General features: G+C 39.4%; 1 protein-coding gene across 7 annotated transcripts in view; it reads left to right on the top strand.

Moving 5' to 3' along the window:
* The window catches only part of LOC143895584 (paired box protein Pax-6), a 99,421-nt gene that overhangs the window by 10,065 nt on the left and 66,485 nt on the right, over positions 1-22,871 (top strand). For 4 of the 7 annotated variants that reach the window (XR_013256366.1, XM_077402831.1, XM_077402829.1 and 1 more), the window contains exons 1-2: positions 4,792-5,569; positions 13,475-13,598. Coding sequence is in view for 6 of the 7 variants with exons in the window: in XM_077402831.1 (XP_077258957.1) it covers positions 13,586-13,598 (13 nt within the window). In the remaining variant the exon portion in view is untranslated. The other 3 variants (XM_077402826.1, XM_077402825.1, XM_077402828.1) reach the window with 3 other exon arrangements.

Below are 22,871 nucleotides of genomic sequence, written 5' to 3'. Positions count from 1 at the left end.
TAGAATTTCATACATCTCTGTGTATACGTATACTTTATATATATTATACCTATATATATTAATGTATACGATCTTGTATATGATCATGTGTAATTTTTGTATATTATTAATGGTGATTCACATATCCGTACATATAAATTATTATTATTGTTGTTACTATTTTTTGTTATTTTAATGTTATATTAAAATAGATTTGTATATATATAGCATTGCTGATAATTTGTCTCCTTGACGTGCAATTTATATATACTTTTGCTTCCATGTATAATATTTTATGTAATTTTCTTTTCAATGAAGTTATTATTATCATTATTATTAAGAAAATACAAAAAATAAAACAGAAAAAATTTTTTTATATTTGAGAAATCGGAATAGCCACTTAGTTTAAGAGTAGAACTATATACTTTGAAGAGATATGAAGTTGATTGAGACGGCGAGATAAACTAATGCAATATCGAGAAATGCAATGTCAGCTTACTTTTTGAAGTTCTGCTTGCGTTCTATATTTTATTTTTTAAGTAAACAATTGATATCGAATTAATTCTTGTATTCTTGTTTTTGTCTAATATTTTTTTTTTTGTTTTAAAACTTCCGAGAATATGCAGACTCGACACAGACATCTTACATAATTAATTCATTAAAATGCGATAATTAGCAACAACGGTTTGGTCAAGAGCAGGTAGGTGTAAACGAGGATAATTGCGTCTCACCTAACGTCATCGTGCTTTTGTAGCGCGCCACTCTACGTATAAAATTGGTTGGAATCGATCTTAAGAGCCCTGCCCGAGTGCCGGAGGGATGCTCGGAAACGGGGAACGACTTGACCTTGGCTGGATTCACGCGTAGCTGAGCTAACGCAAAATCGAAACGCGTTACTTCCACCGCGTGGATCTCCTAAAGCCGGGTTCACATCGTGACTTGCAGCGGCGGCTCTTCGGATTCTGGGATATCCGCGAATGCGATTGCGCGCGCAGATCCGCGGGTCCCGGATGAAAAAAAATCATTAAAAATTGTCGAAAACTACTTCTCCAAATATTTGCATGCAGCACGCAAACTGTGAGATGATAATAAATCAATGATAACTCGATAATAAAGTGTGATAGTAAAGAGGCTGCGTACGTGTGTAAGCAAATTTATAAAGCGTTGGAAACTCAACTAATAAGCTATTTTATTAAGGATTTTATCAACTTTAATCAACTTTAATATGAAGCTAGACTGTCCGTAAGGTCTGATTAATGCTGATGAAAGCATATATGCATATACTGTTTTAATATAAAAGTCTTACTTTTAATATTACTTTTAATACTATAAATAAGATAAACTGTTTACTTACACAACACTACTTTCAAACTGTACAGCATTTTACCAGAATCTACAGCTTTGTTTCGATCAAGATTTTTTTCGCAACAGCAAGAAGACCAATCAATTTATTAGAATATGAAAAGGTACTTGACAAGTAGTATTAACAATTAGAGAATCTATCTACTTCATTGCTGCTGAATTACTCCGAGCATCTGTTGAAACTTGTTTTCATTTCGTGACCGTTATCTTCGCCGAAGTTTTCGCGAAGTGCGAAGATAACTTGAGCAAACTTCTCTGAGTTTCTTATGGCGCAAATCGCACCACGGTTGACCTTCGTAACTCGTTCAATTCTGTTTGATCACCGGGTTCGCGTGACACGATCATTTTACGTCCACGTGATCTTGTTTTAATTTATGCAATTCTTTAATCAATATTTCTCGCAAATTTTTGGCAACTGATATTATAAACTTACCTATTATTAAACTGTTATCAAGTCTAGAACGAGGTCGATATTTCTTATTTGAGAATTAAATCGACATTGCTTTCTCACGAATATTGAGAAAATCAAGAGATATATAAGACATAAAAATATGATGGGATAAGAAAGAGAGGAAATATTAAATTTCAAGATGCAAAGATTTTACTTATTATATAGTATATAGGTATTATATATATATAAGAGATCATACATTTTACATTTAAGTTATATCTCTTGATTTAATTTTGCCAAGTACTTGTATACCGTTTTTGTAACTTTATCGCTTTATATTTAATTTGTTTTTCATTTACATGTGTTAACAATGCAATTGCAGAAATATTTAGAATGTGTAATGCATCTTTACGCTTTATTGTTATACCGTGAGAAATCGTGAACGCGCGGCGCGCGCGGCGCGTGCGGCGTTATATGGATAATATGGATATGTATTCATTTTCTATATCTCATCTCTGAACGGAATATGTACATTGATTTTCCATATGATAGAAGCAAATCTACCTGGTTTTATCTTTCTGAAAGTTGTTCATTGTAGTTACTTCTATACAAAGAAACAAACGATTTAAATTCCAATAAAACAAATGTCCCGAACAAATGTCGTTATTCGAGTTTCTCAAAAGTCAAAACGTCTTCGATAAATCAATATATAAAAGCATTCGTTTCACTTTCTTCGTACGACCCATTAAATATTACATATCTCGTTTCGTCCGAAAGCGACGTAAGTCAGTTCAAGTTGCGAAGATCGATAGATACCATGCACATTAGGTACTTTATTTCCGTATCCCAATTGAAAGTCACGGTACTTTCAGAACTTGGACTCCAAAAACTATAATCGCTTTCAGAATAAACAGCTTGAGTCTTGTGTCTCAATCATCGTAAGTTTTCGTGTGAAACGAGCTTGCGGCCCTATACGCATCGCGTCGACAAGGGAGTGGATGCATCCACCTCTACCCTTCCCTCATCCCCCGTCCCGCGAGAAAGACCGTAGGGACACACCGAGGCATAGAGAGAGGGTGAATCACCCCCGCGCGCGCCTGACGTACTCTGGCGTGCATAACACCCACGGTCGGTCGGTCCACGCGTGACTAGATACCGCTTTGCACGCGTAGGGGACAAACGCCAATTATATTTTAATATCCCTCCGCGCGAGAGACGTGCCTTTCCCCAGCTTTCGGAGTGCGAGCGATGCGAAATTCCGACGACGTAAAGCCCGCGCTTCTCTCGTTTCTCTGGAATTCGTCTCCCGTCTGTCACGAAAATCGGTGAAAATTCAAAGATATATTTTAAACGAGAGGTAGACAGAGGATAGATAAATAGCAAATAGCTGGTAATAGATTAAAAACTCTAATAAATTAAGAAACCTTGGAAAATTTCGGAAGAGCTCTCTATAAGAGTACAATAGTCATTTGAATTTTGCTATTTTTTTTTTACGTGTATACAATATGCTCAAATTTGTTTTGTAAAAATCAGAAAAATGCAAAAAGAAAAAATTTCAAACGATACACGCTGACAAGTGGTACAATATACTAGCGACATACTAGCGAATATACTCGAGTATTAGAAGATTTTACTTGCCTATATTTATTATTTCATCCCGCGTTTGTTATAGAATATCTGATGTTTTAAAATGTTTATTCATGAATTTAAAATCAGGATCAAGGAAGGGGGATATAGAAGCATAAGTATAGAAATAAAATTATAAAATTAAATTACAAACGTATAATTTTTAAGAAAAGTATAAATCTATGTTGGCAAAATTTTTTAAGCGGTATAAAAAATTCAGATAATATAGAATTAAGAGACCGATTCATCTTAAAAAAATATTTTGTGCAGATTTGATTGCTGCTATTTTTATCCAGGTTGTCAAGGTTGATTCGAATAAGTGCAAAGATAATACGGCCTTATCTTCGAAAGTAGTCATGTTATATCCACAATTAAGCGTCGTAGAAATATAACCACAGATAAAATCATTTCATTCAAATCGACATGCCTCACGACTCGAACGTTGAGTTATCATATACTGGTATATTCTTTTAATGAACAGTGTGGCCTAGCAATGGGTGCGTTCAGCCGATACTCCGCTAGCCTAGCAATCGTGAGCAGTCGCTCGTTTTCGCACGTTTCCTCTCCTTTGACCCAATGGATTAAAAGGAGAGGAAACGAGCGAAAACGAGCGACTGCTCACGATTGCTAGACTAGCGGAGTATCGGCTGAACGCACCCAATGTATTTATATCCACTTCGATTGTTGCATTTCAGAAGTATTTTATCATATCATAAATCTTTACTATTATAACACATAAATAGAAATTTTTAAATAACTTTTCTGATCGATAATACGAAAAATCCCATCTTTTTTGTATATTTAATAATATACTTTTGAATAAGTTTTAAATATGATTTAATCTCAAAATTCAGGTTCCAATTACAACAAACCAGATCAGTATAATCAAGATTCCAAATCATTGGTCTCGATTAACCGAGACACATATCGGAGGAAGGAAAAAGAGAAAAAAGAGTGAGAGAGAGAGAGAGAGAGAGAGAGAGAGAGAGAGAGAGAGAGAGAGAGAGAGAGAGAGAGAGAGAATTAAGATACCGAGAAACAGAGAGAGGAGATCGAGAGGTATATCGTCTTCGCGTTGCGGTTCGTCTCCGTCTGACGCCGATACGCGCGTATCCCCCCCCGGCCGCATACATCCTTTTTCCCGTGCGATGCAGTGCGCACAGCGCACGTTGCCGAGCGTGCGCATTGCGCGCGCAGCACGCGCCCTCCGATGTACCTTCCGCACGGTTGAGCATCTCCACCATTCAGAATCGATGATGTCACGAAGCGGAGTCGGGATCCCCCCACCCCACTCCTCAAGCGCGGAGAGGGGCGGCTGCGCCCACCGCCCATTGGTTCGAAACGGCAGTCGGACGTACCAACACGAGGCCGCGGCCACCACGGCGGCACGACCCAACGAGAGTCCGCGAGTCGGTGCGTGTCAGTCCGTGCGTGTGCTTTACCTAATAATATTTCCAGCGCGGCTAGTCCCGCGCTCTCGCCTTTTTTCTCACCCGACAACCAACACGCATCTCGCCGCCTTCTCTCTCTTTTTCTCTCTCTCTCTCTCTCTTTCTCTCGCCCTTTTTCTTTTTCTCTGTCTGTCTCCACCTATTCGTTGCTACACGTATACGTACAATACATCCTTCTCTCTCTTCCTCGCGCTCTCTCACTAAGGTTTAGGCGTTTGAAGGCGTACAAGGTCCTCGCGTAGCGTCGCGTCGCACCGTGTCGTCGGGGTCACCCTCCTCCGCCCCGATCTCCGACGGGATCCCTCACGAAAACGAAGAGAGGAGAAGAACCACGCTGCAGAGCAGCACGTGTGCTGCACTCGCGCGGATCGGCAAGCGCGGTGGCCGGTTACACAGCAATTGGCTCTCACCACCAAGCCGAGAGCTCGTCGCGCGCGAACAGCGACAGCTGACGCGAAAATCGTATCTGCCACCCTCGACGGATTGACCGGCAAAACGTTTAGCGCGCGACTAGCCGCGGGAGTGAGAGGATTCTCGCGATTCCGATTGGAGCGACAGATCAGAATTTGCGGGTCGAATCGGAGTGTCAGATCTCGCGCGAGTGACACGAAGTCGCGACTCTCGCCCTCGGGGAGAACTGTGTATTCATATACGCGAGGTGCGACGAAAGCAGAAACCGGCTAACGGATTCGCAGTGGTGCCTTCGTCCAACGAGAACGTCGGAGGGAGGACCGGCACCGTCGGCCGTCGGGAGCTCTTGGTACGTCATCGCGATCATTCATCACGTGTTTGTGGGCAGCTTTGATTAAAGAGTATCCAATGAAAGAGGATACACTGTTGAATGTTAAAGGATAAAATTTAAACCAATACCTTGAATTAAATAACATTTTGTTTTTTTTAATTACCATGTGTGTCGAAATTTATTATTTTATCACGAAACAATATTATTTTAAACTCCATTGGTTTAGTTAAATGTTAAATTAACATTGGTTTAATTAAATTAACGACATGTTGAGTAGGAGCAGTGGTGACCTATAGGAATAGTTAAAAATGTGACTTAAATTGAGTATAAAATTTGACATTATATATACGAATTTAACAGTGAGACATGAAATATAGAAAGATTTCGACTGTTTCGCGAATCTTTGAAATCAATTATTAAAGCTGAACAATTAACTTGTATATTCTTTTCTATTTCTCTTTACCACAGTCGATCCATTTTAATTTTAAACTGACTTAGAAATGAAGAAAAACATTGCGTTTCTTGTTTACTGTAATATTGAATTTCTCTTTATTTTGCACTTGTTATTATTAGAGAGAAAAAGATAAATTAAGAAATCCACAAATTTCTTAATCGAGCATTAAAATTAAAATTAAATTTGCAGTAAATAGATTTCATTGTCTCGAATTTTTTTATTCGTAAAAAAAGCGCGCTCTCGTTGGCTATCGACGGTTGAATTTCAAAGAGTCGATAAACTTGCTAAATTTTCGTTTTTTGTCCCATGAGACCTCGTTTACGCGAATATTGCTTAATTGATTCGTTAGCAAAGATTATTTTAATTTGATTTCAACGAATTTTTGTTAAACTTCTGCATCTTTATCTTTCTCTTTCTACGAAATGGTAGAGCTTCTGACGTGCAGAAACTTATAATTCTGCCATTATTTAATAATATAACATGAAAATAGATATTATAATCATAATATTCATTTTTTTAGTTTGACGATTCTTCTATAGCATTTTTAGAATATTCATAGAATATAAGGGAAACAATATTAATTGAATATATGAGGATACAGTATATAAGTCATAAATAAACCATATTTTTGACATAAAATAACCAGTATCACATACTGTGAATGCATGCTGAGAAAAATTCGTTTTAAAGCATTAAAGAAATGTAATATTAATTGCATAATTGTTTTGCTTTTTGCCAACAAAAAATTAATTTTATCCAATACAAACAGAAATTCCTAAAATTTAATTTGCTGAGACGTAACCCGTTTGCTCATCATAAAAAAAGACATGCAATGTATGGAATATTTAAAAATATTACCTGTCAGAAATCATCGATATATAAATATCGCTCATTATTCTGATCGCGACTAAAGACTTTGCTTGACATATCGACGCTGAAGATGCCGAGTGTTCAAAGTATCTTACTTCGACGGCACCCCCCCCCCCCGGGCCCCGGCGTCTTCATCAGGCACGAGTGCGCTCGGCTAATTGAACGCCATGAACGCGTCGTTAATCCCTCGCTGTGCAGCAAAACCCCGCCCGAATCCCGACGGTTCATCCCGCTGATTAACACAGCTCGCGGTATCAGCCGCGGCAGGCGAATGCGCGTCGCGCGTGGGAATGCAGATTGCATGCACGTAGCGTATAATGCGGCTTAAAGCGTTAGGTGCTCACCTTCCCCCGCAAGCTCATCGCAGTACCAGAGACGAATGCGATTGAATAGCGCGTCGAATTTACACGTGGTGCCTCTCTGTCCCTCTCGTTCCATCTTTCTCTCACATACGCCATCTCGTCGTATATAGGGTCTCCTCGGTTTTTCCTCCCTTCTCTTCCGCACACAGTCACGGTATTATGGCGGTAATTAGGCGATAGGCTTTATATGATTCGCCATGTAAAACGCGCGAGTGAAAGAGCCTCCGAAGTCTGAATGTCGAGCGCGCAAGTGTGGGACGCCCCGCAGTGATATCCGACACGATCATTGTGAACGCTCCTTTCCAGCGTCGTGACGGCGCATTGTGCGTCGGCTACTACGGTAGTTTCTTTGCGGTAGACCCGATTCTCTAATCGGGGTAAATATACGACGGCAACGGCGTCGGTTGCTCGTAAACAACATCGGTCTGCGTTGAGCATCTATATAAGCCGCCGCTGCCCGCCCTTTTACAATCAGCCGATATTCTTGAGCGAGAACCCTTTGCGACTGCCATCGAACATTTCTGCGAGAAATTCAGTTTTTCTCCAATCCTTCTGGAGCTATTTTAGTTTGTTTACAATTTTTAATTTGATACGCGAAATTTTGTACTGTAAAAGCATCGTTTTAAAATAATATATTTTATTATTTACATACTCTTACAATTATTTACAATTATTAATGAACAGGGTACACAAAGAATACATTTGCACTTCGTAAAGCTTTGATGCGCAAATAAATTATAGTAATTCAAATTTATTTGAAAAGTATAGAACAAAATGAGAAAAAACGTATTACAAAGATATTCGTTCTTATACTATACTCTGACTGTGAAAAAAATGTTGATATTATATCAATAAGATGTAATATATAGAATGTGCATTCTGGGATACATCAAACAACTTGCCGTGATTGGATTCGATATTTCATAGAACATTTGATTATAAACCTAACTATAAAGATCTGGTTAGCACTTTTCTCCACTTTCTTTAATCTGTCAGATTTAAATCTAATACCAGATAAATTCATACAAATACAAATCTAAGAACGATTGTTAACGATAAGAGCCTTGTGTGACGCGCCGAAAAGTATAGAGCCCCGCAGAAAAGCGCAACGTAATGAAAACGATTCGAAAATCCGAGGAAGAAAGCTCATAAATAACAGAAAATTATTACAAAAGAGCAGAAAATTGGCCGCGAACCTCCTTATAGTATACGGAACGCAATTGCATTAGATTGAATTGTATTATGTTTCGAAGGAAGCCTTCCGTAAGATCTATAACCGTTTAACGCCTCGTTAACTGTTCATTATTAACGTGCCGTTAAACAGGAATAGATCCTATAAACGACGCGCGCGAATTAACGTTGATCAATGAAACGTCTTTCGACGGTCTACATCATCTGGAATGGATTGGGACATTATCGGATTTTGATCGATATCGAAATAATAAAATGAAAACGAGAAATATCGTTAAACAGGTTGACTCGACCATTGTCATACGATAATTAAGGAAATTTCTGCGAAACTGGGTGCAAAACAAATTTTTCCAAATGTATGCACGTTGCATGCTATATATACAGATTGTGGGAATTAAAGATAAAAAACTAGAAATTTGCACTTGGCTTCCTCATAGAGGAAGTGATGTCTTAAGATCACGGTCTTACATACAGGGGCCCGATTCTCTAACGAGAAACGTATGCGTAAACTCTGCTCTAACAGAAAAGCTGCAAGCTTATTAGCTAAAAACTGTGCGATAGCCAATCAATTTGCAGCCTTTCTTTTAGAGCAGAGTTTGCGCATACGTTTCTCGTTAGAGAATCGGGGCCCTGGTCTCTCAACTCAATGTGTGTATGTGTCAAATTTACCGAAATTTCTATAACTCTAGAACTAATTAACCAAATCTTAACGAATTGTATATGAAATAGGGGTAGAATTTTCCAGGAAGTACTATAGAGTGTATAGTTTTTTGTTACCGATTTTCTGGAAACTTTTTTTTATTTTTCTAATTTTTGAGTAAAAAAATTAAAAAAATTGGTTTCCAGAAAATAGATAACGAAAAACTATACACTCTATAGTACTCCCCGGAAAATTCTACCTCTATTTCATATACAATTCGTTAAGATTTGGTTAATTAGTTCTAGAGTTATAGAAATTTTGGTAAATTTAGCACATACATACACACATACCGACATTTTTTTAAAATAGCGATTTTTCGACGTTTTAGAACATTCTGAACACATTGGCAAAAGCAACTAAAAAAAAAAATTTTTTTACGAAAACAAAGCTTTTTCTATATGAGGAAGCAAAATATAATGATTGTAGAAATTATGTTGCTGAATGCACTGAAAAACGTAAACGACGTACTCCAATATTTTTTCAAGATTCAGAAGTAATTTTGCAATTAAAAGAGATTACGCAGTTGCTTTGATTATAGCAGTTATTTGGCACAGATCCATACATGTGTTAAAATTTTCATATTACGTTATTTTGTTGATACACAAGAAAAGGGACGTAAAGTTTATCAAAGTAATAATGACGTAAATTTGGTTACATAACGATTCAAACGTATACGTGTGTCAGACTTTCCTATAAGAGATAGATAACAAATACAACATTTATATAAGATTTTTGATAAGATGTTAAAAATACATCTGTATGCCTATACGCATATGTGCGCGCATGTGTGTAAACTTTGTAAAGGTAAAAAAAGAAATACAAAAGCATGTACTTGAAATCGAACTAATTAATCCCGCACAAGCTGCGTGCGTTACGTTAAAGCGATTTATCTCTCAATCGTCCTCGATTACGCGAAACAGTTTATCGTTGATAATACGCGGCCTCATTCTTCGCCCGCGTTAATTAATAATTAACGTACAAACGCACAAACGTGTACGTGCTCACGACGAACGTAATCGCGGGCGGAAGTCACTTTATACGGTAGCGCGAGCGGTTAATGCCTGCGGGGGTTGTTGGGCGTGTATTACGGGGTGAATTTCGATGGTAGTCGCGGTAGCGACGGCGGTGGGTGCCATTAACAGTGTTTCGCCGGAAATGTAAAGCATATAATGCGCCGGCAGCTCGTGGATATGGAACCTATTACCATCCGCGTGTATAATGCTACCTTCCCGCCACCGCGCCCTGTTGCACCCGGCGCGGCCGGCGCGCGGCATCTCGCCGCGTTGCGTTGCGTTGCGTTGCGTTGCATTTGCGAAGCGTTTAAGAAGAGTTCGAATTTGACCCGCGATAACCACGCGAGTCCATTTTTCCACATCTTGTCCAGCAGTGAATGATCTTCGACCAGTTTAACGATAACAATTTCTTAATTCAACTAACAATAAGAATCTTCTCCGTTTTTCCAACAACAATGCTTTGGAAAACAAAATATGCTTTTGACAATTTGTTTCTTTAAACAATTAATTGAATCGCTATTAAAATTTGCATCCATAGATTTTAATTCATCCAAAAATTAGTTGAAGAATTCTGTTACAAAAAATGTGATTATAAAGAATGCCTGATTTAATCGGCAATCAGATATTATTCTCAATTTAATAAAAGATTATGATAAAAATATTTAATGTCGAAGAAGTTATTTTGAAAAAATTGTATCTCGTTGAAGTGTTTGCTGAAGAAAAAAGAACAGTTGAATGAAAAATTTAATAATTTCTTCTCTGTAATTGAAACACCAGCACGATTACGATTACGAATCTTACATTATATTTTATGATTACTTGAAAGAGAAATTTGATACGATGTTTAATCTTGTTGGACTTAAATAGCATATGACTAAGGAAAAAAAAAGCCTCTCGGAAAACCGCTGTTCCATTGGCGATTCCGCGCGAGATAAAGTCGAGTTCGAGTTCACTAAATCGACAGCTTGGCGTCTTGCAAACAGAAGTGACGTGATCCTGTTTGCGCTCAGTCGGGTATAATCCGAGGTAATCCCCTTGCACCAATATGCGAATGCAATGCGTTCTATACCCTCCTCTTTCTTTCACCCCCATCCGTGTCTCTCGATCTTTCTCTCATATATACGTAAACGTATGCCTCTCGCGCTTCTCGTTCGGCTCTTTCCTCTTTCCTCTTTTCCGGTTGTATACTGCTCCCGCGCGGTCTTCTTAGCACGAGAAAGCGCTTTTCTGTATTGCAGCGCAAAGAGCATCGTGGATAATGAAAGGGAGAAGTATCTCGTGTAGACACAAGTGCGCTGCATCACGTTGAACCCTGTTACGATAACCTGCAGAAGTGAACCGTCTTATAAATTATAACGTGAAAGTGATTCGATTCAATATGAGCCTTGCGTAAACATCCCTGTGAGAAAGATGATGTCTTCGCTAGCTCTAATGTTTTTCTTCTGCTGACGTCTGCAAGAAAAATATATAGATATGTCAATTTGCGTATTAATAAAGTAACTGTGTGTGAATACCATTTGAATTGTGTTACTTGCGCGATATATTCTTGGATGTGTTATCGGTGTTTTTGGAGTCAAGTATAGCTTTGTCGCGATTTCAAACTTGAGAATCTTTTCTCATTTTATATTACGCGAATGGTTTTTTGAACGCCTGTAATAAAGTATTGATAATATATTTTATGTTTAAGACATTTAAAATCGATTCGATTTAATCGATATGAACTGTAAGTGTGAAAGCTTCCGGATGTTACTTTTGTTCCGTAATGTATTTTGCAATGCCATTAACGACGAGATTCAATTTTTATCCTTTGCATTTAAACTCTCCTTTCAGAAATAAAACTCATTTTCAGGAGAACGGACTGTTTTTTTCCTATAGCTTGTCGTATGCGTTTTTCCGTGGAGCGATACAACTCCATACGCTCTCAGCCGACTAACCCTTTCCGACACTAATTATCGCGCTTAGCTCCATTTTTATCCCTTCTAGTACCACCACCTCTCACTTTACCCTCTTTTTTTCTGTCTGTGGTAGTGAAGAATACAGAGGGTGTTACGTTCACGAGTAGTTCACATCTTCAACAAGCGCGATTCTCGGTAATTAAAACACTCTATATCCTGTTAATGTTACGATGTTCGAGAAGATTCCATTTTTTCAGGGATGATTTACGTTCTTTATATTTGAGATATATGAGGACGGATTGATACAATATATGATCCACGTACTTATTAGTGAATAACTTTATCAATAGTAACAAATTTGAAATATCTATAATAATAAGAAGAAATTGGGGTGGAGTTCCGGAAACGGTCTTCCTCCGATTCGATCCGAAACTTTGTAAAAAGCTTTATTTCAGATTAAGATAAAAGCCTTTAAACGGAATTTTGGCGACTCCTACAATAAAATAATTTTTTAACCTAAAATGAACCTAAGCTGCTTTTTACAAAATTTCATCGAAATTGGAGATGGGCCGTTTTCGGAACTTTACCCTTTTAATAATTTAATAACATCTGCTATAATTCTTATCAGTGTTTTGAGCTTGAAAAATTATCAACAATATATCTCATAACTCTAAATTAAATTTTATTTAATATCAAAAGTTTGACAAGATTTATTTTTTTATTAGGTCGCTTCGAATCTCAATTTTTCACCAAAATTTTTTAAATTCTTGTTTTATAATTGCGTGGCTCCAATGTCTCGCCAGTACAACTGATGTGTAATTTTTCTTATATTATATAGTTTGTTCCCCGATATCTGTTGTCGAAAGAACACATCTGGTGGCTTCAGGCTTTATATATGTATAAATATGTCTTCTTATTTTCCCGTGCGTTTTGTAGAACGCATAAGGTTGAAGTAGATTATAGGTATACGTTGCAGTAGTATAGCAATTAACCGCGCGTTTAAAGGTAACAGCTAGCGCGGGAAGAGATCGGTTTATTTGCTCAAGGCAACGCACATGCGACCGCGATACGCAAATGAGGCAGATTTACACAGGTGCCATATAGATATATACATACGGTGTACAGCGCTGAATTAACTACGACGTTTGTACACGACGGGACAGTTTAGGTGAGTCATCGAAACCGCCAAGTGCCTGCGGGACGAGCCGCGCCATTCTTTCATTAATCGCGTTGTTAATTGCCTAATAGTCGTTGTCGTGTTCGCCACATTTTGCTCGAACATCTAGCTACGTTTCATATTCACATTGCAAAGCTATAGGTAGTATCTTTCTCAATCATATATGGTTGGTTCGATCACCTAATTTTTGAAATAAAAAGCGAGGTTATTGCTGCGTGCGAAGTTGAGAGTTTCTCTAACGATATTAATTATGGGTTTCAGTGAACGGAAGTGTTCAAAGGCCCGAAGATTCTGCCTTCGCAGCAACTGGGCGCTGCGGTCGCTCCATGGCCGGGCGCAACCGGCCTCATAGCTTCGGTCGCTGCTGACGACATGGCACACAAAGGTAAGCCCTGTGTCTTTTAACATGTAATTGTAAAATCTTAAAATTTCACCGTCGATCGGTATATGCATTATAGCTGAAGATAACTTTTAAAACAAATTAATGCGTAATTGTTAAAAAGATGCGTATAATTGTAGGAAGAATATTGTTGGGAGTATCAAATCGAACATTGAAACTATAATAACTTGCGACTCTTAATTTGCAATTATAAAATACGTAAATCAATATAAAAATTATTACTCATAATATAATAATTTAGAATTGTGATGAGCATAAAACGAGATAAGAAAGTCGCTGTCTCCAAAGCTGCATGCGCGATAAGAACATTAAAGCGCGCGGACTCGTCGTAACTCCTAAAAATGTATCGGAAGATCCTTCCACGTCGATCTTTGATGACCATACGTCATTTTCTAATCCGGCGTTCCATTACGACGAGCCATCACGAAAACGATTATGATAAAACCCTTATGGAAGCGGGATTCTCTCTCTCTCTCTCTCTCTCTCTCTCTCTCGCGTTTTCTCCTTTTCTCCTTCTACCCAAGAAGCATAAAACTTAACGACTTCTGGACGATGACTACGAAATGCCGATGGTACATAACCAGATACGTGCGACGAATTCTCTTTCTATACGATTGACGTTTTGCATTAACGACGCCGACACACATGAGATACTAACGTATCTCTCCATTCGATTTAACAATTCTTTGAGCTGCTCTTCAATCATCGCTTTTGCAATTTTTCGAAAAAAAAAACGTCTCTGAGGAGTCTGTCATTCTGATTTAAGTATATAAGGAATTCTCAAATCAACGTTCAGAATATTAAAAGGGGTGACAATAAATTAAGAACGTTTCTGAGATTATCTCGTATATGCGACGACTTCTCTTTTTGTATTAATCCGCGCGCATACTGCACTTTTTCTATTAATTCGCGAGACAAAGTCTCGGTGAAAACGTAAACTATGTTCGGAGATATTACGCCGCGGATAATTCGAATTCTAGCCCCGGACGAATCGAAACGTCCGAGAATCAAGAGGGAGGCGTTCGGTTGATGGCTAAGGCGTTTAACCCCATTAGTCCTGAATGGAACCTCTCGTATCTCTCTCTTTCCCTCCCCTCTTTCCCTTCCCTTTCTCTTTCTTGTTCTCTCGTACACCCCCACCCCCCGTTCCTTCTCGCTTCCTCTAACTTTCTGTCACTGGCGCTTCCTCCGCTCTCACCCACCCCTGCTCGAGCTCTCTTAACACAAGGGTCCGAAGAGGATGGGCAGACGACGTCTCAAGGCTTTCTAAAGCCGGCAACTTCTGCCTGAAACTGGCTGCTCACTTCACGTATTGATTTCCATTCTCTTACGCCTTCCAGTCCTCACGCTCCTCGTCCGCCTCGCCGTGTCTTCCGGGCCCACCGCCACCGGTTCGTTCCTTCCGCGGGATCCTTTGCTCCTCCGCCGCGAGATCATAATTTCTATCCCTTGACATCCCGATAGATAGCCATACTTAGCTAAAACGCCAAGCTAAAGAGGAGCATCCGAACGTCTTTATCCAATAACTTGCATACTTCTTGCCCTTTGCTACATTTTGTTACGCACTTATCTTTAAATATATTATATTACAAATATACCAATTTTCGACGGAATACGTTGAAAAATACTGATGATTTAATAGATGGACTATTGTGGTTATTCAAATCTGGAAAAATCGGGAAAACATCGATAAAATAAGATTATATACATTTAATTTATCATTTGATCGTGTAGTTTGTTATATCAAAATTGGAATTATTTGGAGTAGCTAAACATTCCATACACGATTTTCAGCAAAAGTAATTACAGCTTGTTTTCTCTTCATTTTTTGTATATATGGTAGTCACGATAATTGAATCTTTTGTGCCTGCAACGCGTCCTGTTTGTTTTTTGTGGATTGAACGAACCTAGCAGGTCTGTATTCGATTATATCAATTTCAATCAAATTTTCTCCCGCATATTCCAAAACCATTTTGTTATTTCATAGAAGCAGTTTATTTATTAACGGTTCACTATGTTGCAAAGGATTTTAATCCGGCATGTTTTAGACATATACAAAACGTTATAAGAGCTTATAGTATTATCACAGGATTTACTTTAGTAATTTGTTGAAAATAATTGTTTTTTACTGACTCTCTCCAGATTCTCTTATTATAGTTTTATACAGCGTTATATATTGAACAATGAAAATAACAATGCAAGTAACACTTCCTTATGTAATTTAAAGTTTTATGTTTCCGAAGATAGTATATATATTATAAAAAGAGAGTATTGATTGTCAGGTACCTGCCGTGTGATTACAAAAGTCTAAAAATTATTGCTCCCTTCCAAAAATCTTTATTGTAATGAGCCGGCGCATCGGATTCCCTTTGGTGTAAAAAATTCCGCGAGGGTTTTCGGCGCGGATTAAACATCGCGGCAGCGGAATCCACAAGTGAGGAAGCGATCGGAGAGTCTGCGGGGTGCTCGAAAATCCACGAGTTATCTGACCGAGTGCGGCTCAGTGGGGTGTGTAGCGTTAAGTTGGCGTTAGCTCATCGAATCGCCGCGCCGCCGCCCGCCGCCACGGTGCCAAGAGACGAAGTTTTGTTTTGATCGATCGCACGTACAAATCGTATTTCCGGCCTTATCTCGCGGGCGATGACAAATCAGCTCCTCATTTCCGCGGCGGAGCCGCGCGAGAAGGCTTACGCATCGCGAGAACATCCTGTCTATTCTTTATGCCTATACTTACGCCAAGCCGAGGTAACTCAAGTAGCAAATTAGGTGCTTGCCTTTTTCATTACTTTCCGTCAAGAAAGGTGGGTGAGTAACTTGTAGCTTGTCTCGTGTTCTTATGAACTTCGTGCAATTTTGCCATTACAAGGATCAGCGTGTCCGTAACACTGCTTTTCCATGTAATTCGGAATGTTTTATATTTTCGATGATAAAACAGTCACGTTTGTAACAGTAGGATTTTATAGTTGTTATTTTGTTATATAAAAAGGATATTGATTATTAATTTCATTCATCTCGTAGAATTATCAAAACATTAAAGCTATCGAGATGTTAGTAATTAAAATGGCGTGGGAAAAAAGTCACCAAGATCCAAAAAATTTCTGCAAAGAATTAATAGAAAGTTGTCATCTGACTGATTACTATTATAGTAATGGGATATAGTAATAGAGATGGGATCAAGTTCAATACGTATAATACTTAAAAATCCGAATCAAATCCAATAATCAAGTTTTATTTTCTTGGATTTGAGTAATATTCGAGTGATATTAATAAGAAATATTTCACACATTGTAGGACTTGTGAAGTAATCGAACCTCGATTAATTGGTTTCGAATTTTAGAATGATCGAGTACCTGCAGAATTCGAAATGTATTTATAAGTAATTTCTATCGTAAAGAATCTTTTACAAGTAATATTCATTATATGTCATGATATTATAATGAGGTACTCATATGGAGGATTCGAACCCATTTCGTCCAAGTTCGAGTACCTAATACCTTATTGAAGTACTGCTTTTATTTTTCAAAGTAATTACAAAGAATTCGAAACTACGCCAACAGATTCAAACCTACTTTTAAAACACTTAATCCTACTATACTGATTACTTTTAACCAGATAATGCCAAACGTGTCGATTTATCCCGTTTATGTACCTATAGCTTATAGCTTATACAAAATTAGCTCGAATTCCTGCGCTTTGATATAAATCATAATGTGCAAACGAAAAAAACAGCGTGCCACGGTTTTCTTCGTCATTTCGGCGTTATTCTGACATATTTGTCCCATAAATTAATTCGGTACTACCGTAATGTGTATTTCTATACCTCACGGTCGTTTCACCTTGTCGAGAATTTCGCTGGACGATTGGCGCATTCTTTCATAAACTTTTTAACCGCATATTTGCGGACAACTTTTGCAGAATTGCAAAGCCACTTGACGGCATTTCCGGTGTGGAATATCTACGAGATAGTATTTAACAAAGTTTTCACGACCGTTGGGAGGGTTAACGCTTCAAACGGCGTTCTGCAACTTTCGAACTAACGATGGTCCCTTAGCCGTAATTCCTGACGAGAGTTTCCAAAGTTTGGCAAATCGTCGCATTTCCGCACATTTGTCCTGCTCCGTCGCGTAAAACGAGGAGGCACACCTAGTACTTGTCGCGAGTAATCGCGCGCGTAACTTAGCTGAACTTAGCGATCAAATTTTCGAAACGCGAACTGTGCTCGCAGTTGTTTCGTACGTGCCTCTTGTTTATCGCACGAATAATATTTGCTCGCTTTTGCGTGTCATATGTAAAAATAATATTTAGTTCCAAAATATTAAATACCTTTTTTCTAATTATTTTGTAAGTAGCTATATAGCATTCGGTTTTATCGCGACACTATATTTCTTTCTTGTCTTTTAACTTTTTTTTTAACATTGACGGACAATACTATAAATATATATATATATACATATATATTAATAGGTAATATTATACATATATCAAAATAGTAGTTTTTTCCATCGGAAAATATCCACTCGGCGGCTCTTTGCGACAGGGTGGCGTTGCGTCTCCCGAAGAAATCCGGAAGTTTGGCAAATCGTTCGGTTTCCGTTTTACCGCGTGAATTCGACTGTCGGCACGACATTTCGCCGACGACGAATCAACCACCCTCGTGCAGGAGCTGCTTTTACGCGTAAGGGACGACACTACGAAGCCGGAGGACGGGTGCGCGCGGGGAACGACGGGACAGCGAAATAAGAATAAGAAAGGATAGCGCCCGGCTCTTCTCTTCCTTTTCATTCTTTCTCGATAAAGCGAGTCAAGACAGAAAAAGACAAAAAGAGGGTGAGAAAGAGAAGGAGGTGGAGGAGGAGAAGGAGGAGGAGGAGGAGGGTTCTTCCGAAGCATTGATCGTTTCTGAATTCCGAGTAGATGGCAACCCCCGGGCGGTTCTTCACCCTCCGGCCTTTCTCCCTCAGAGCCTCAATATACGTACTCGTCTTTCGTACGTTACTGCGGCGAAAGAGGAAGAGCAAAAATATGAAAACGCCAGAAAGACGGGACAAGCGATCAGAGAAAAAGAGGGGAAGAGAGAGAGAGAGAAAGAAAGAAATAGGGGAGGTACGCTCTTTAAAACGGTTCTCGGTTCGTTCAAAACAGATAGAACTTCTCCGCTTTTGATCCCGCCGTTTTCGCTTCGTTGACGACAGCTTGCACAGTTCTTATTCAATTAATTTTTATCTCTCACGCGATAGACGATGATTTTTTATTCATAATAATCGGCGACAAATCCGTAAAAAAAAAACAATAATATTAACCTTTGCGAAATTATTAAACTGCCTGATAAACTAGCGTTCTTTTTCTCGCAAAATCGCGCTCGGATAAAAATTATCTGAGATTTCATGTGACACCGCGTTATGGAATTACGAAGAATTAGCTGATGGGAGTATTTTAACTACAAATCGTTAAAAACAATCTACATTTATTACAGCGGATTAAAAGAAATTTATTTAAATCCATCTTACAATTTTTCTCAAAAGGAGAACACTCTCCCGCAAGCTATGGAAACGTTTTCTTCACGTCGCGTCCGCGTCGCAATAATTTTGCACATCCTCTTACGCGCACGACTCACTCCGAGCTGCCGAAGCTACCTCGCAGTTACTCGCAAACGTTCTCATGCCTTTGCCGGTCTCGTCCTGTTTCCTGAAGTATCGAGTGCTCCACCACCGCGCTGTCATCATCGTTGTCGTTGTCGTTGTCGTCGTTTCCACTTCTGCAGCGCCGCTGGAAAACGCTGAAGATACGCGTTATTTCAGGCGGACGGGGCACCCTACCTCCATCTCTTCTTCTCTCCGCTTCTTCCTCCCGCGGCGGGATCTCGAAGAGGGCGAGAGCGAAGCAGCCGCCGTCGCCGCCCGGCTTTTACGGCTATCTATCGAGGCATTTCGTACGTGGACTGGATACGTGGTGGATTTTCCAGGGTCCTCCGGCTTGGCCCGGTTGCGCCACCGCGTTGCGACTACGAATTTTTCGGAACGAGACTCCTCCGTTCGAACGTCTTCTCCAACCGAGGTGGACCGAGCGCGAAATGTCCTAGCCACCCGCCTCTGTTTGAGGAGAGAATTTCACAGTCGAATACGCCTGATGTAAAACGTGCGCTCCACATTCGACTGTCTCACGAAGAAAACTGCCTTTCGAAAAAGTCCCCGACGCGGCGGCAGTCTTTCGACGGCTAAGGCGATCTTCAAGTCCCGTCGCGTTCGCGTAATGAGATATTGAGGCACAATGGTTAATGAGTCTCTCAAACAGTCTTCTTTTATATACAGCATTTTGTTGCTCAAGACCGATTATCAAACATACATCCTCTTAGATTCCGCCAGTTTCGTTGAACGTTCCAATTTTTCTATGTCTTGATACACGTGTATACGGATCTTAAATCTCGTTTCTCTCAGCGTCCGCGAATGTGTGGAGAAGAAGCTCTCGCTCTTAATCTAGCGCTTATATTTATCTATTTTCCAATAAAAGGAAGTGCCGCGCCGAGACGGCATTAAAGCCGAGAGCTCATTAACGCAGCGAAAGAAAAGAACGAGCGGCCCGACGACCCCAGCCATTGTCACGACGTAAAGCTATTGCTATGGGAATTTCATGGATTCTCCGCGGCCGTCGCGAATAATGTCCCGATCGTTCCACTGATTTAACACCGGAGAGTGGCGAAAGGGAGAAAGAGGGAGAGCCGAGGAAGAGGACGACGAAGCACCATTGGATATTCTCTCTAAACGACGAGACTTGACCGCACTTTAGATTCTGCCGCCAAGTTTTCACAAGTCCTTCGTGAAACTATTTGTTCTCAACATTCTGCGCCGCTGAAACTGTTACAAAACACTTGCGGCAGTATCTCTCTAATTTGAGTCACGGACATGTAACTTAAAATAAGATTTTATATGCAGCTCTTTTCAAATGGACCAGCATCCATGGCTTTATAGGGAGGAAACGCATCATTGAAATTAAATAAACATTCTCAAGATATATGAAGGTACTTCCCAAACAAAAGTTTCGTAAAACTAGAAAAACAGTTTCTATAAACATGTATGTAGATTGAAAAAAATTAATTTTGCGAAAAAACTGATTACTTTTATCGATAAATTCGCGTTTGAGATTTTTGAACTTGATCGGCGACGAGCGAAGTGCAAGTAAATAAACATCGACTATAAAACGCGCGAGACCGTGATTGAGGAAAGTATTTTTTAACGCCTCGCGCAGATATCTCCGAGATATCTTAAGCCATTAGAGATCCTCTCGCATTACTCATCGTTTTTTTGCGCTCGCGCGCGTATGCATTATTCCGTCCTAACTATGTAGCCCCGACAGGGAAACAAAAAACTGTCACATAAACCGCGCCCTCTCTCTCGCTGATGCCGAGGGTGACGGTGAGAAAATGGAGACGGTGCGGTGAAAAGCTACCGCGACGACGACGACGACGACGACATCGTCACCGACATCGGCGACGGCGGCGGCGGCGTCGGCGAGCGTCGCTTTTGTCCGTCCCCGGAACGAGCTCACGCAGGCATGACGTTAATCGACGAGACGAGCCTCGGAAGCGTTTGAGAGGGTAAACGCGGTTAAGTCAGCGTTGAAAATTCCTTCAAGTTCTACCGTCTCTTTGACTTACGGCGAATTACCTAATCGGCGTATCATCGTAAATGTCACGTCGCGTAAAAGTCACGCGGTCATTCGCGTTATTGCGCTGCGCCTTGGACGCTTTTCAGAAGGTGTACCATGCTCACGCGGACTCGACATTATGCTAAAAAATTAAACAAAATAATTAAAAAGTATCACGTAGTCTAGAAGGTGAAATTCAACGTAACGTTGCCGTAATCGTCAAAGAAAAACAAAATCCGTCTCCATTCTTTGAACACAACGCTAATATATGAATAGCCGTGAATTAGGCATACACGAATTAATCGCAGTTGCTCTCGTAAACGTACAGTTTATACGCAGTAACGAAACATACTGTCAGGATTGTAAATAATTAAATATTTTCTAATTAAATGCCTATCTAATTATACTAATTACTTTTTACAGTTTTACTTGAAGTCGAGTTAAAATATAAATATTATTCAGAATTGTAATTGAAGTTGAGTTGAAATATATAAATATTTTCTGGAATTATATATATAATTGAAGTCGAGATTAAATATACAAATACTTTTCAGAATTGTAATTAAAGTCGAGTGTAATCACAATTAGAAAAAGTATTTGTGTTTAATGTTCAATTTAATTACAAATACTTTTTAAAATTGTAATTAAACTCGAATTTCATTACAATTCCAAAAAGTAATTATTACATACATTTATTTCATTACAAAAAATTTCACAACTTTGCATACTGTTATAATGAGAGAAATGCATTTTTTATTGATGCAGTTTGGACGAAAATAAGGAGGAATATCACGCTAAATAAATGTCTCGACAGATCACAACGGGGCTAGTTCGGGCATACCCATGCATGGGCACACGAGCAACTGTCGACCTAATTTTCCCCTAAATGTTTCCAAAGATTACATCGGTTCGCCATTGTACGCGGCGAATGACGTGATCTCTCAATGGAACCCCATAAGCCTCTGGGCAAAACGGATACGGATTTACATTGGTTCACATTTTCAGTGACGTACACGATTATAGTGTAAATGTTTTTATAGTTATTTTGTTACACATCGATACTCATTTCCCGGATGCGTACGAGGAGAGATCTTTATTTTTATACATGTCACAAAACTCGCAAATGAATACGAATTTAAACTATCCTTGATGCGTTTTCGGGATTGTTTACTTCTTTATGGCGGAACTTTTTCTCTCTCTGTGCGTGTCAGTTTGCATGCGGAAAAGCCAGAAACGTAATTTCTTCACCTCCTCGCCGCGCCGCGAATGAGGAAAACAAATGGCGGACAAAGGCGTAAAATGGGGAAAAATCGTTAGCAAAAACGCGGCGTGTTATCCACCGCGCGATAATGACGTCGTTTGGCGCGCTAGCAGCACTTTCATTTGATTTTTCCGCAGGTTCGTTTCATGCATACGCTGTATTAGGGTTTACTCGCTCTAGGTCTCCTTCCCTTCTTGTCTCTTTCTCTCTTCACTTTTTCTGCTTCTCCACCATCTTTCTCTCCTCAAACGTACTTGCATGCCGTCGAAACCTTCTCTATTTTTTTTCTTTTTTTTTTGTTCGAAAGGGACTCGAGAGGAACGCCACTTCAGATTCTGAAGCACAGAACCGTCCGC

The sequence above is a fragment of the Temnothorax americanus genome, unplaced genomic scaffold (genome assembly GCF_048541705.1).
Source record: "Temnothorax americanus isolate GAGA-0224 unplaced genomic scaffold, ASM4854170v1 Scaffold16, whole genome shotgun sequence".
NCBI lineage: Eukaryota > Metazoa > Arthropoda > Insecta > Hymenoptera > Formicidae > Temnothorax > Temnothorax americanus.
Note: the sequence above shows the minus strand (reverse complement) of the source record. Positions and strands in the feature narration are given on the sequence as shown.